This window comes from Humulus lupulus, chromosome 6 (assembly GCF_963169125.1).
Source record: "Humulus lupulus chromosome 6, drHumLupu1.1, whole genome shotgun sequence".
NCBI lineage: Eukaryota > Viridiplantae > Streptophyta > Magnoliopsida > Rosales > Cannabaceae > Humulus > Humulus lupulus.
The window spans coordinates 222,543,366-222,558,448 of record NC_084798.1 but is presented as its reverse complement, the minus strand read 5'-3'; the positions used below and the strand labels follow the sequence as shown (position 1 = coordinate 222,558,448).

The window sequence follows — 15,083 nt, the reverse complement described above, 5'->3', positions numbered from 1 at the left end:
AAAAAAATTGGTGAAAAAATGGGCTTTAATTTTATAATCTCATTTTAATTTCTATTAAAAAAATATTTTATCAAGTAAGTCATTAAAATAATATATATTACTATGATCAATTTATATTTTGCATGGGTTGAATTTTCATATAATGACTTTTTATAATAGGTTTGTTCATAAATATCATTTTTTTTTACTTTTTTCCCATCTCTGATTATTTTATTTTTTAAAAAATACTACCTTAGATTTTCAAAAGTACAATTTTTTTATAACCCGTTTTTTACATATTTCGGTTTATAACAAATTATTCTTATTTGGGTTAAAATTAAATTTCCATGTCAACGGGTTATAAGTCCCACGTGTCATCCCAAATATGTAAAAAAAATGCCACATCATCCTCCCGTTACAAAAAATGAACGGAATTGGACGGAAGTCCTAATTTACATGACTGTGAATAGATCGGGAGGATTTTTTAACGGCCTGAAAAATTCGAGGGGCACGATAATGCATGTGTAATAGTTCGGGGGGTAAAAAACCTAAATAGCCTACTTTTTTTGGCTATAAATAAGGGAGTTTAGTGCATAATTTTGGGAGGGATTACACTACACATTCTACACTTTCAAGACCTCTCTATTTTCTTCTTCTTCTTCTTTGTTGTTAATTTTCTATGTATTTTTAGATGAACAATTTGGGGGTTTTCCTCCAAATTTTCTTATGTCATGTTTGTATTTTCTATTCTAGCTATGAGTTTCTAATCTTTTTAAGATTATTAAGGTGATGATGAAACAATATGTAACTAGATAGTGTTTATTTTGTATGTTGATTTCCCATTTGTGCAACAAAGTTTATGGATTTTTCTTTTTCAAATATATTCTTTCATCTTAAATACCATGTATTTTTTATTGTTAGCGCATATTTACACTTTGTTCTTCATTTTGCAAGAACATAATATTCTTTGTGTAAGATGTGTCATTAAATTGTACACATTCATGCTTAGCTTTCGTGAATTATGTCCTTGTGAGTAATTCTAATCGCGTTTAGACCCTATAATCATATTGGGACAATATTCCTTAGTTTATGGTTTACTAACATTTTAAATATATTTAAGGGAATTTAAAATCAAAAACTGGAATTTCGGACCCTGGCCCAAACCCGAGCCCTTGGGGTAAAATAACCATAATACCCTTCTCAAAATTTCGAACTCAACTTAGAAAATTATTATTTCCAATAATAATTTTATACTAGACTACGCCCGAAATTTCAAGTCAAAACTCTAATTATTTCTTAAAATCCCATTTTTCGATACCCGAGTCCAAATCACGAGCCCCGAGCCCACTTCTTGTTCTTAAGACTTAAAAGGGGTAATATTGTACATCCTAAAATATTTTCTAAATCCTTGAAAATATTTCGTAGGTTCTAAGCCATCAAATCCAAACTTTAGAACTAATTCCCGAGCTTAGAATTTTCTTGAAGCTTAAGTAATAATTTTCGAGCCTTGCTCATAAGTTATTAAACCTGGATATTGCTTAGATAAATTTTCTAACCCCGACCCTCAAAAATCAGGTCTTAGACTTTGTGGTACTAATCCCGAGCCTTGTGACAAAATTCTAAAGTTTTGGGACCAACTACCATTTTTGGTCCCATGGTTACGAATCAGTAACCATTAGTAACCATTTGAATACATGCACGTGACCATCCATTTGGTCATCACCTTCATCACACGTTCGGCCATGGCCACCCATTTTTCCAATTATCGCCACCTCCTTGCTTGTTTAGTCGTTCAAACTCATCTCTTGGAGGAAACTGACGCTTTCGAACTTGAAACTCATGCTCGAGCGCTAATAACGTAGCTAGGGAATCTCGTGACAATTTGTACAAGTATAATGTTAATATTTGTTAATCCTCAGCATACTCTTTACGAACCTACATTTCGATAAAATTTATTTATTCTCAAAATTTGGGTGTAACGGGATCATATACATTCACTTTCAAATCTCATATATTCTTAAACTATGACTTCACATTTAGGTCAATAGTAGTACATGCTATACTGTATTTAATTAATTGTGTTGTAAACTTGTAATAAATTATATATATATATATATATGGGTGCACTTTTAATAGTTACTACTCATAGATGGTTACTTTAATATTAACTATTGGATTAAGATCAATGATCTATATTTATAGTTGTTAATTGATATTTCTAAAAATAAATTTTGATTTTTTCAAATTTTTGGAAGGGTTACCTGATGAAAAACGTGTATTTATTATGAAAATATAATATTGTAAACTTTTTAATTTTCAAATACATGTCAATTTTTAAATACACATAGTGTCTCCCATTGGTTGGAAACAACATTAATTATGACAAAAAAAAAAACTAAATTCGAAACTATTGTAGAAAAAAAAATATTTACCTATTGGTGACTTGCTTTACCAAGTCACTATGTTGTCATATCATTATAATATGGTACTATCCATTGAGAAGTATTATATATATATATATATTGCGGTATGAAATAGTTATCCAAATATTATATATATATAAAATGTGCACCAAAATGATAAGTGAATAGACAAGTACATGTTCTTTGTAGTATTGGCAATGGCATATAGTTGTTGAAGCCATGTGAATTGAATTGTCCTTAAGGAAGGTCAATTTTTAGAAGATATATTCCAAAGTATTTTCATTCATGTGAGGAATTATTAGAAAAAGTGACTGAGAAAAAATATGAAAAAGTATAGGTAATTTAAAAGTGTGTGTATCATTACTTTATATAGGTGGGTTTTGTCTTTGTTTTTAATACAATGAACCCAAAAGAAAATGAGTTATACATCTACCAATCAAAATAGAGTAAAACACAACTTTTGAAGGTTATACTTGGGTTTGAGAAAAGTTTAAATTTTTTAATGGTTTTTAGTGAAAAAGAGGCAAAGAAGTAGAAAAGGAAAGCTAATAATATCATTTAAAAAAAAAAACCCCTTTACATAATCTATTTAAATACACAAATATTTTATTATCAAATTTACTACTAAAATATTAAATTTTCTTTTCTAAACCAAAGTACCAAATGTTATATTTTTTTTATATATTATGTACTACCAATCAACAACTAATTTTTAAAAAAAAGAAAAATTCATTTTTTTTCACCTTTTTTTAAATTGTATATTAATTTTAAAATAGATAAATTAATAAATTAAATTCTTCTTTAAAAAGAAATTAAAAAAATATATACTGTTAACAAAGAATGAGTACTCGACCACCGACACCACAATTTTCTCTCTTTTTTATTATTTTTTATTTTTTATTTTTCTTTAATTTTGTTTTTATTTACAAAAAATTATATTTCCCTCTCTTTCTTTGTCTTCTTCTCTTCTCTTCTCTTCTCTCCTCTTCTCTTCTCTCCTGCACAGCACTTGTATAAATACCTGGTTTCCCTTTCTTCTTCTTCTTCTTCTTCACGCATTTCTTACCATTGTCCAATTTTAGAAGAACAAGCAAACTGAACAATTCGATTCAGTTTCCATGGCGCTGATCATAAGTTTAGCGAGAGTCAAACTCTGTTCTCTGCTATATTTCGCCGCTGCTTCTCTCTTCGCCATTGTTAGGGCTGAAGATCCTTACAGGTTCTTTGACTGGAATGTCACTTATGGTGACATTTACCCGCTCGGTGTTCGCCAACAGGTACTTATCTTGCTGCATTTTTTTTTTTTTGATCTTTTGATTTTGATCTGATCTGACTGTGTGGTGAAACCGTTCTGGTCTGTTTGTTTCTAGGGAATCCTTATCAACGGACAATTTCCAGGACCAGATATTCATTCGGTTACTAATGACAATCTCATTATCAATGTTTACAATAGCTTGGACGAGCCTTTTCTCCTTTCTTGGTAAACTAAATCATTCTCTCTCCCTCTCTCTCTCTCTCTCTCTGCACTAATTAACTATCAATTAATTTTGATTTTAGTTAATTTTAGTTTAGAAGCATTTAAGCTGATTCCTTTATTTCACAATGTGATTACGAGAACTGTTTGGTATAATTCATGTGAATCATGTGATTTTGCTTTATGAAAATTCTGGTTGATCATGACTATATTTTTAGATCTGGAAATTTCAGATTTCAGTAAACTGATACTCCCTTTTCACTTTATGATATTAAATTCCCCACAATCATGGCAAAATGAAATGATTTTCTGCCGAGAAAAACTCCTGTCTTGTTGGTTCATTATCAATTCAGTTATAGAAAAACAAGCCTGGTTTGCAATTAGGGTCCCACAAAAAACCATGCTTTTTAGGTGTTTATAGTATCAGTGGCAAAAGTCCAAATCTAGACTATACTCTGTTAGTATTGACTAAACCAACTTAAGTGTAAGTAGGATTAATTTAATGTAGGTATTATTAGTAGTAGATGAATTATTAAACAAAATATTAGAACATTGACACTTGAGATTCATTTTCATTTAGCTGTCATTAGTTAAAACATGATTATTCTAATAATAGAGAAACGACAGCTGGTTCAAGTCTAATGGTGACATTTTTATTTTATAAGTGGACTACAAAAGGGAACAGTAGCAGAATTATGAGTAGGAGAAGTATAAAGGCATTGGCTTTTGTATTTTTTCGAATTTCTATAAATTCTTCGATTCCTGGTAATCTGATACCACAGAATCAAAAGTAGAAAAAATAAGTGGTTTTTCCCTTTATATTTTTAATTAATAACTTTGGCCACCGACTTCCCAGTTGAATTAATAATGCGTAGCTACTTGCGGTAGCTTCCAAAAATGAGATGAGACACTTGCACTGTGGGGTTTTCTCTGCACATGCAAATTTGGTTGCCATCAATTAAGTCCAATTTTATTGATTCATTATTAGCTGCCTCAAAGTTTGGGAGCTCAAACAACAATGCATAATTAAGAATGGCTTCTTTTAGATGATGGGGTTTAAATTTTGGCAGGTAGAGGAGTGATGTCGTTTTGTGTGTGGTTATAGGAATGGAATTCAAAACAGGAGAAATTCTTTTGAAGATGGTGTATGGGGGACCACATGCCCAATACCCCCTGGCAAGAATTTCACATACATTCTCCAAGTGAAGGATCAGATTGGGAGCTTTTACTATTTTCCTTCTCTTGCATTCCACAAAGCTGCTGGTGGATTTGGAGGTATTAGAATCCTTAGCAGACCAAGAATCCCTGTTCCTTTTCCAGACCCTGCTGGTGATTACACTGTTCTTATTGGGGATTGGTACAAGTCCAACCACACGGTATGCACATTTCCTTATACAAATTGTTTATTAGTCGTTCTATGTGAATGTGATCTACTTTTATAGGTACATTGATAGTTCGAAATTAAATACCACCAAGTGGGTGGTCATGCTTATTTATTTCGTACCCAACACATTACACACAATAATGAAGTGTGACACTTCTTTTTTAAATAATGCATCTTATTTTAAATAAATAAATATTGTACAATATTTTCATGAAAATTTTGTGTGCCCATATCATTACTCTTCATTTAATTTAATGGTTTGAATGGGTCACTTGTGTTGTCTTCAGTGTATACATACTTACTAGAAGGTAATAAATCTCTAAAATTATTTAAGTGTTAGGATTATATTCATTGTATTGGATGGAACACAATTTTAATTCATTGACCGTTTGGTATGCTCAAAATATAACTCCTTCAAAAGTTGTCGTTTCAACCATGTCCAAGTCGTTTAAAGAATGTCTCTCTCATGAGTTGACCATGTTCTGCTCTCAAGTTGCAAGGGGAGCTGATATATAAGGCCAACTCCAATCCCAAATATATATATGCTGATATCCCCTCTAACCCAACTCCATATTATACCCCACTTAGCCGTTTGTGAACAGTACTTTGACATATATGTTGCACTGTTCACATGACAAAAGAACTTTTTTTTCTTCTTATTTTAATATGTATATATCATATCTCTTTTTAAAAAATATATATTTATATCTTATATATAATATTTTATTAAAAAAATAATATAATAATAAAGAATATATTTTTTTGTGTAATTTTTAGTGTTGTGGTTGGAATGGAAAAAAAAATATGGTGCTAAAATTTTTTAGTTTTAGTATTGGTGCAACAACATATATAATGTTATGAGTTGGAAATGCTCTAAGACGGGCAATTCAATTTCACCGCATTGTTGTGTACTTGCTTAATTATCTTCTTTAACTTGATTATACTAGATGGTAATGTAAGTGATGATTATAATTTGTGTTTGTGTGTAGGATTTGAAAGCCCATCTTGATGGGGGTAAGAAGCTTCCTTCTCCTGATGGAATTCTCATCAATGGTCGTGGACCTAATAGTTATTCTCTTACTGTTGACCAAGGTAAGCTCTTAAGCTTCACAAGCAACATAATACGAGCACTCTTATTGCTGGACATGGTTTAGACAAACAAATATTCCCATTACAGGAAAAACTTACAGGCTTAGAATTTCAAATGTTGGGCTGCAAAATTCCCTAAACTTTCGCATTCAAAATCACAAAATGAAGTTGGTAGAAGTGGAGGGAACACATACTCTTCAGACCACCTACTCCTCCCTGGATGTACACGTAGGCCAATCTTACTCAGTTCTGGTGACAGCAGACCAGCCTGGACAAGATTACTACATTGTGGTTTCCACTCGTTTCACCACTGGCCCTGACTACCTCATTACAACCGGTGTTCTTCACTATAGTAATTCTGCTGGTCAAGTCTCTGGCCCACCTCCTGGTGGTCCCACCATCCAAATTGATTGGTCTTTGAACCAGGCCCGCTCTATCAGGTACTTCATTTCATTTCTCCCTTATTATTATAATTGTTGGCCTACTTATCATCTAGTAGTACCATGTGTGTGATCCATGTTTAGTTAGTTGAGTCTTCATTTTATAATAATAGCTAATCAACCAAACTATAAACATAATAATTAAGGATCATATTGATTCATCTCAGGACTAATCTTACAGCAAGTGGGCCAAGACCAAACCCACAAGGGTCGTACCACTATGGTCTTATCCCCTTGATCAAAACCTTCATACTTGCAAGTTCAGCGGGACAAATAAACGACAAGCAAAGATACGGATTCAACAGTGTATCATTCATCCCAATCGATACTCCTCTTAAGGTCGCTGACTTCTTCAAACTTGGAGGCTTTCGTGTGGGAAGCATTGCCGATAGTCCTAGTGGCGGTGGATTGTACCTTGACACAGCAGTTCTTGGAGCTGATTATAGAACTTTTGTCGAATTTGTTTTCCAAAACGATGAAGACATTGTTCAGAGCTTGCATTTGGATGGCTACTCTTTCTTTGTCGTTGGGTAAGTACATAATAACAATACCAAGGCCAAGTGTAGGTAACCATTTGCTACCACGTATTTTTGCAAAGTATTATTTGGGTACCCTGTATTTTCAAATAATGCTTATTTGGTACCCTGTATTTTGAAATCATACATATTTGGTACCATGCATTTTAACATCGTATATATTTGGTACCTTAAATTCAAATTTAATTAATAAAATTTTACAACTTTAATTAAATTATTATCAATCATACAAGTTACAAATTATATATAACTGCTGACAGATTTGTCAAATTGACAAAGTTTTATCATTTAGGATACTAAATATCTATGTTTTCAAAATATAGGATACCATGTAAGCATTATTGAAAACAGAGGGAATCAAAACGATACTTTGCAAAAATAAAGGATACCAAATAAGTAAATTCCGCAACACTAATTTACAATTGACATGCTCATTTACTTTATTCGAGTCTTTTACTCATGATTATCCTTTTATATTTGGTGTCAGAATGGACGGAGGCCAGTGGACACCTTCTAGTAGAGATCAGTACAATCTCCGAGATGCAGTTTCACGTTGTACCACTCAGGTAAAAAACATTCATATCAATTACAAAATATCAAATTTGGTATTCAATGTGTGACAAACTTAATTGGTGAGTGCAGGTATATCCCAAGTCATGGACTGCCATACATGTGGCTTTGGACAATGTAGGTATGTGGAACTTGAGGTCTGAGTTCTGGGCTAGACAATATTTGGGACAACAACTGTACTTGCGTGTGTACACAGCATCAACTTCTTTAAGGGATGAGTACCCAATTCCAAAGAATGCTCTTCTTTGTGGAAGAGCAAGTGGAAGACGTACTCGACCCCTTTGAACAAATGGCACCCAATTTCGAAAGACATCTATCTATGGTTTAGTCGTTGATGAAGAGTAGATCAGCTCTATGTGTATGTACTACCACTTATCACTCTTTCAATATTAGGTCCTCAACTCGAGGGCACATTCTTTTTCTATATAGTCTAAAATCTAGAACCAATTGTATTGTCTTTCTTCATTTGTTTGAGTTTTTTTCATATCTGATGAGAGAATTCATATATAGAGTATCAATTAATTCTTATTCAATATATATATTTATTTATTTCTTGATACACATAAGATTTTAGGTGTTCATCATTTTCTCTTTTAGTGTTTTATGCATTTTTCTTTAAATGTTGAGAAGTCAAACCACTTCTTTTTGTCCAATTTTTATTGTCGCTAAACCATGTTAAGGGATCTATGATATCACTCCCAAATATTTAATCATGAGTTATGTTAGAATAGATTATACACAAATGAATGAGATTATAAACACAACAAGATACAAACTCAAAACAAAATATTACAAGTAGAGTGACAAAATATAAGTTTCTAAAAACTGTCTAAAAAGACTATTTCCTCCCCTGTTGAAGCAAAAATGTATGTACCAAAATGATAAGTGCATACAAATATACACTAAATTGTCAAACATTACATAGGGTATCTATTTTAAGTCATGTTCTCTAATTTGTAGCTATATTTTGAAATGTTTTCTTTTTATACCTAGTATTTAGTTATTATTCCTGTTATACTATTTTTTCTGTTCAAACACTCACAACTAAATTATATTTTTTAAGTGGTATTACGGGAAATGTGAATATAAAAATAGATAATATTAAACTAAATATATTTAGTGGCTAATTTTAATTAATTAATACTTCTCAAGTTATCTCATTATTTATTTATTAAATAGTAATCCTTGGTCTATGCAAAGAATGCACATATAGAGAGAGTCTAATGGGCTCCAATAGCTTAGTATCCCCTCAAGTTTTCATTTTTATTAAAAATTGTAATTATGTTATAATTTTTAATTTTAAAAAATTACAGAAAAAACTTAATTTTACTAAAATATTACATTTTTAAAGTCAAATATTTTTTTTTTAATTTTACAATACTAGAAAATTTTACAATTTTAATAAAAAATTTACATTTTTATAGTTTTGCCTTTTTTTTCTAGCATATATTTTGGGTTGATAATGTGAGTTGTTTTTTAGATGTTTTTAAATTATTTTCCAGTTGCTTTTTAGGTTATCTTTCGTGAGATTGTATTTTTGTAATTATGAAACTTTGAAAATATGTTTTTTTGAAAGAAAAAAATTAAAACAATATAAAAAAATAAAACAAAAAAAATGTATTTAAGAGAAAGAAAAAACCCCAAAAAATAGCCCTCTCTCATTGTCAATGCTGCTATGGACCTATGGTGATTCAATTTCATGGCAAGACAGTGTTAGTGAAATTTTATTGTTGGGGAGATGTTATGGAGATTCTTAATTCACACACAAAATATATACACTATAATATAAATATTTTTTTTTTGAGTGTGTAAATTGGAATAAGTTTGTCACTTTTGTTGTATATTTTAAAACGAAATTAGGAAAAAAGAAAAAAGTGGTATAAATCAATAATGAAAATCAAAAGCCCAAAGCAACGAGCTAAGATTAAAGAACTGACTCACACTGTCGAAGCCGCTCAGTTGAGAACTAACGATGGCGTACTCCGCTGCCAGACGTGGCTTATCGACCATCCTCAACCGGTCTCTCTCCTCTCCTTCTTCTCCTACCTCGTTCTCAACTCGCCATCGCCTAGCTTTGGCGTTACTCAATCAACAACCCCAACTCGTCCCTAGCTCAGTAAATGCTCCTGTCCGGTTCAAGGCTTCTGGGTCCGGTTACTCGCCGCTAAACGACCCGGCTCCGAACTGGAGCAACCGCCCGCCTAAGGAGACTATTCTTCTCGATGGCTGCGATTACGAGCACTGGCTTATTGTAATGGAGTTCGCCAATGACCCCAAACCATCTGAGGATGAAATGGTCAGTTCATATGTCAAAACCCTTGCCACTGTTCTTGGGAGGTACTGAGCTAACTCGTTGATTGTTTGAGGGGTTTGAGAAAAGTTTGGTTTTTTTTAATGGTTTTTAATGATTTTTGTATTTTAGTGAAGAGGAGGCAAAGAAGAAGATATACTCTGTTTCCACAACTACTTATACTGGTTTTGGTGCTTTGATTTCAGAGGAGCTTTCCATCAAAGTTAAAGGTATATTGAATATTGGTTTTATTATTGCTTTAAAATTTGGATCTTTGTTATTGTTTTGATAAGATTTTGAGTGTATGTTGTTATGTGGTTTGATGTATATTTTAGAGAAATTTGCAGCTATGTAAATGGTAAATTTTTTTACAATAAAAATTAATTCCTGTCGCTATCCAGACTTATGGCCACACCAAAATATGAAGTTTACTTGGTGATTTAAGTGCAATTTTAGAGTAAATTTCTCTATATTTTAAAGGTTTAAAGAAAGGCTCATGAGCCTATTTTTCTTTTTAGCTGAATCTATTCATGATCTTAGCTTTATTGTTCTTGGTCTTTCAAGTATATGTGGATTTAAAGCTTTTGCTATATAGACTTTTTTTAAAGTTTGTCTGATTATTTATTTTGGTTGGATAGAACTACCTGGTGTCCTTTGGGTTTTGCCAGATTCATATCTTGACGTTCCCAACAAAGATTATGGAGGTGAGCTTGTCAATGAATTGATTTTTTGGGGGGAATATTCATCATTTTTGGAGCTACTTTATTCTGCAAGCACTGATATTCTTTTGCCTGTTCTTTTCTTCCCCTGGATACAGGAGATTTATTCATAGATGGGAAAGTGATACCTAGACCACAGTTCAGGTTCACTGATAGACAACAACAACCATCTAGGAACAGGCCTCGAGCACGGACTGATAGGCGTAGAGAGCCAATGCAGAGTGAAAGGAGAGGACCAAACGAAAGATAGACTGACGAGTTGTTGTGTTGAAGGTGCCTGTGCAGCATCAGCAGATTCTCAGGGTGAGGCCCGGTGTTTAATCAAGGAGATGTTTCAGAAACAATGTCTGAGATTTTCAACAACATTTTTTTAATGGGAAAATCAGAGGTTACTATATTGAATTATGATCTTACTTCTTTATATAATGGTTTAAGATTCTCTTATTGTAATTATGTAAGGTGAACTTGTGCATGTTATCATCTGTGTCTGTACAAGTTCATTAAGATGGTTTCCATTTGCTAGTGTTTTTCTGAGATTTCCTTGAATGTCAGGTTACTTAATAATACTTGCCTTATCCTCTTTTATTTATTTGACTTGTTGACCTCTTTTAAGTGTCAACTGTAGGATTGGATTTGGATGAGCTTTAAACTGTTTAAGATTCCTTTCCAATCAAACTTATCATCTTTTTGAGGGAATGCATTATAATCTGTCTTTCTAGTGTATATATTTGCTAATTGTTCTACTACTTCTGACAAGTTGCATATATTATAGAGCTTGAAGAAGAACACAAATTTTCTTTGAGGTAGAGTGTCTAACTGGTTCATTCAGAATAGACTGTAACTAACTTTATTTGTTTTTCTTATCTTTATATGTGGCATGAATCTAATGACATGTTTGAATAGTTTGATATGATCTAGTATTATGTGATAGAGCTAGGATTAGATAGATGGTTATTATTATTAACAGATAATAAAATATTTTGCTTTCATGGTCAGCTAGTAGAACTCTTATACAGTTAGCAACTTAGCATGAATTACAGTGTGAAGAACGCAAGTTGTAAAGAATTCTGAGTGTGATGATAACTAAAATTTATGATATAAAAATTTTAAAGGGGGAAAACTTCATTGATACCCATTTGAGAGAGCACAAAAGTGTGTGTTTCTGGCCTAACAAAGGTCGTAATATTATTATATTATTATCATGAGAAAGCACGAGTGTTCACCCCATAGGGATATAGCTCAAATGATCATGTGGTCAAGTCTATTGAAAAAAAAAGTATAAAAAACTTTTGAGAATCTAAGAAGAAGATGAAGAAGAAAAGAGTTTATTTTACAAGTTTTTTTTTGTACTGAAATAAACTTCTGTCTTGTGTTTGTGCTTTTGTGTTATGGCTAAGATTGAGTAAAAACTTACTCATCCCAAAATGCTGTCATCACTTGACACGTAGAAAACTTAGAAAGAAACCACGTGAGGCTCATAAAGATAGACATTGATTATCTATAAGATCCCTTTGACTACTGTAGTGTCAACCACTTTATTTTTCAAACATTATCACATCAATGGCGGATTACTATCAACCACGAGAGTTGTCATCAGCCTTCTATGGCGATGGAAGTAGTAGTGGTAAACAGCAGCACCAAATATCCCTCACAACAATGATGTTAACTTCTCTAGCCAGCTTAGTGTTTGGAGGGCCTCTTTTGGCAATGGCAGGGTTCAGTTTCATGGCATCAGTGGCAATTTTCCTTGTGAGTTCACCTCTACTTGTGTTGATATTCAGCCCTTTGCTGTTAGGCGCTGGTGCAGTGTTGGTGGCAGCCATGGCCGGGTTTGGCGCGGCTGCTGTCATAGGGCTCGGCGCCTTGTCTACTCTCCGGTGGATTTATAAGGGAACTCAGGGCCGGGATACGGCGGAGAGGGTGGGTGAATCTTTAACATGTTACGTGACTGTATGTGCATGCAATTACATGCATCTCTCTGTGTTATGGCTAAGTCCTAATAAGTAATTTTCAGAATAATAAAGAGAGCATATATGTATATATGTGTTATGTTGTTAATGTTTCATGACTTTTAAATCTCAGATTTTTTATGGATTATTGGTTGCAACTCAAACTGATCAACATAAACAGACATGGATTATGTTTCACAAGTTTTTAATTGTTAAACCTGTATTTAAAGACCTTTGAGACAGAGAGACAAAAAACTAAGTTATATATATGATACTAATTCTGGATATAAATTAATGTTCTCAACCTAAAAGAAATTATTGGGTGTACAGTTAATGGTACTTGTCTAGTCGAACATTTTCAATACACCATGAATTTAAACATGCATACACATATATAAGTACACAATAAAGCACTTATAATACCCTTTTTTTTTTCTTGAAACAGAAATGAAAATGAAAAAGAAAAAAAAAAAAAAGCAAAATAGACCCATCATGAAGATAGGATTTTTAATCAATTAACAAACACTTTCCTTCTCTTTCTCTTTCTCTTTCTCTTTCTCCTTTTCCTTTTCTTCAGTCTCAGTCTTGGGATGGTACCCAGGAAGCTTTTCCTTGATCTTCTCCAAAATACCCTTCTTCTCCTTAGCCTCACCTTCATGATGAGTAGCAGTAGTGGTGGTCTCATCCGATGAGTATGGCTGATCATGGTGAACCACACCCGGAGGTGGTGCCGGTGAAGTCGCCACAACCACAACATCTTCCTTCTTGTGCTGACCAGGTAGCTTGTCCTTGATCTTCTCAAGAAAACCCTTCTTTTCTTCTGGGTTTCCAGGGCTCACCACAGTCTCTGTTGTTGTGTAGCCATGAGCTTCGTGCTCAATCGGCACAGATGTGTCCACATGATGGTGCTGCTCTTCCTCTTTCTTATCTTCTCCTGAGAATTTTTCCTTGAGTGTCTCCTTAAGTCCCTTCTTTTCCTTCTTCTCTTCTCCTTCACATTCTTCCTCATCGCTAGACTATACATACACAAATCAAATCCAATCAAAACCAAGCATATCAAAACAACATTCACACGTATATATATATATATATATATAAAAAAAACTTACAGAGCTAGAGCTACTGTGAGAACGGTGGAGCTTTTCTGGATTTGGCTTCATCTTCTCTTCTTCATTAACAGTTTCCTCGGCGTTGAAATAGTTAACTGGTTCGTGCTCAGAATACTTAACCGGTTCGTGTTCAGACACTTTAACCTTCTCACTAAACTCTGAGCTTAGAGCTTCATCGCGATGATGATGATGATGATGATCAGGCTTCTTCTCCTCGTGATGATCATCTTTCTTCAAAAAATCAAAGAGTCCCCGATCTTTGGTCTCCACCGATGAACCCTCGTAATCGTGGCTCTTGTTCTCTTCGGCCATGGTTAAGAATAGATAAAAAACTTGGGTGATTGATGATAAGAGTGGGTGATGAGATGAGAGTGAGAACTGAAAAGTTGAAAGCTTTGAATGTAGTTTTGGAGTGTTTAACGATATGGTTTTAGTTTAGAAGAGAAGTGAGCTTTTATAGGGACTAGCCACACGGACCCAACGCGACTAAGAAAAAAAAATTACCTTATCAAGTTGATTCGGTAACCGACGTTATGGTGCTTTACAAAAATAAGAGAACATGACGAAAAAATACAGCTCGACTTACAAATAAATAAGGACTATGTATTTTTCTCCATTATTTGTTTGAACTTGTGTTTTAATAAATTATTTTTTGGATCCTGTGTTTTATAAAATGGTAAAAATAGAACCCTAAACTCAATTTTGATGAAGAAAAAATTGAATATAACAACACAGTTTTTAAGCAAAATAATTTTATTTTTGTTCTGAATTGTTAGTTTTTAAGCAATTGAACCCTAAACTCAACTTTTAAGCAAAATACAGCTAGACTTACAAATAAATAAGGGTTTATACATTTTTGGACCCTGTGTTTTTCTCAATTACCTGTTTGGATCCTGTATTTTGATAAATTACTTTTTGGACCCTGTGTTTTATAAAATAGTAAAAATAAAACCCTAAATTCAATTTTGATGAAGAAAAAATTGAATGTAACAACGTAGTTTTTAGCAGAATGATTTTATTTTTGTTCTGAATTGTTAGTTTGGTAAATTATTTGTGATTTTTGTTAAGAAAACATTGACCAAAATCAGGTTTAGGGTTCTATTTTAACCATTTTACAAAAC

The 15,083-nt window shown here is 32.9% G+C and overlaps 3 protein-coding genes across 4 annotated transcripts; 2 read left to right on the top strand and 1 right to left on the bottom strand.

The window, feature by feature from the left end:
* Positions 1-3,377: 3,377 nt before the first annotated feature.
* Positions 3,378-8,454, top strand: LOC133783538 (L-ascorbate oxidase homolog). Its single transcript, XM_062223193.1, has 8 exons — positions 3,378-3,679; positions 3,773-3,882; positions 4,982-5,252; positions 6,250-6,352; positions 6,438-6,789; positions 6,957-7,319; positions 7,813-7,891; positions 7,968-8,454. Exons 1-8 carry the CDS (start codon positions 3,521-3,523, stop codon positions 8,178-8,180), a joined length of 1,650 nt encoding a protein of 549 aa, XP_062079177.1. The 5' UTR covers positions 3,378-3,520; the 3' UTR covers positions 8,181-8,454.
* Positions 8,455-9,798: 1,344 nt separating this feature from the next.
* LOC133783541 (multiple organellar RNA editing factor 3, mitochondrial-like) lies at positions 9,799-11,489 on the top strand. The gene is made up of 4 exons (XM_062223197.1): positions 9,799-10,232; positions 10,318-10,415; positions 10,824-10,889; positions 11,003-11,489. The coding sequence occupies exons 1-4, from the start codon at positions 9,868-9,870 to the stop codon at positions 11,152-11,154; spliced, it is 681 nt and encodes a 226-aa protein (XP_062079181.1). The 5' UTR covers positions 9,799-9,867; the 3' UTR covers positions 11,155-11,489.
* Positions 11,490-13,099: 1,610 nt separating this feature from the next.
* LOC133783540 (phosphoprotein ECPP44-like) lies at positions 13,100-14,395 on the bottom strand. 2 transcript variants are annotated; one of them, XM_062223196.1, is made up of 3 exons: positions 14,180-14,395; positions 13,963-14,140; positions 13,100-13,869 (listed from the first exon to the last, which is right to left on the bottom strand). In XM_062223196.1, the coding sequence occupies exons 1-3, from the start codon at positions 14,272-14,274 to the stop codon at positions 13,369-13,371; spliced, it is 774 nt and encodes a 257-aa protein (XP_062079180.1). In that variant the 5' UTR covers positions 14,275-14,395; the 3' UTR covers positions 13,100-13,368. The 2 variants fall into 2 exon arrangements, with proteins under 2 accessions (XP_062079180.1, XP_062079179.1); XM_062223195.1 differs by having other exon boundaries at positions 13,963-14,395.
* Positions 14,396-15,083: the final 688 nt, after the last annotated feature.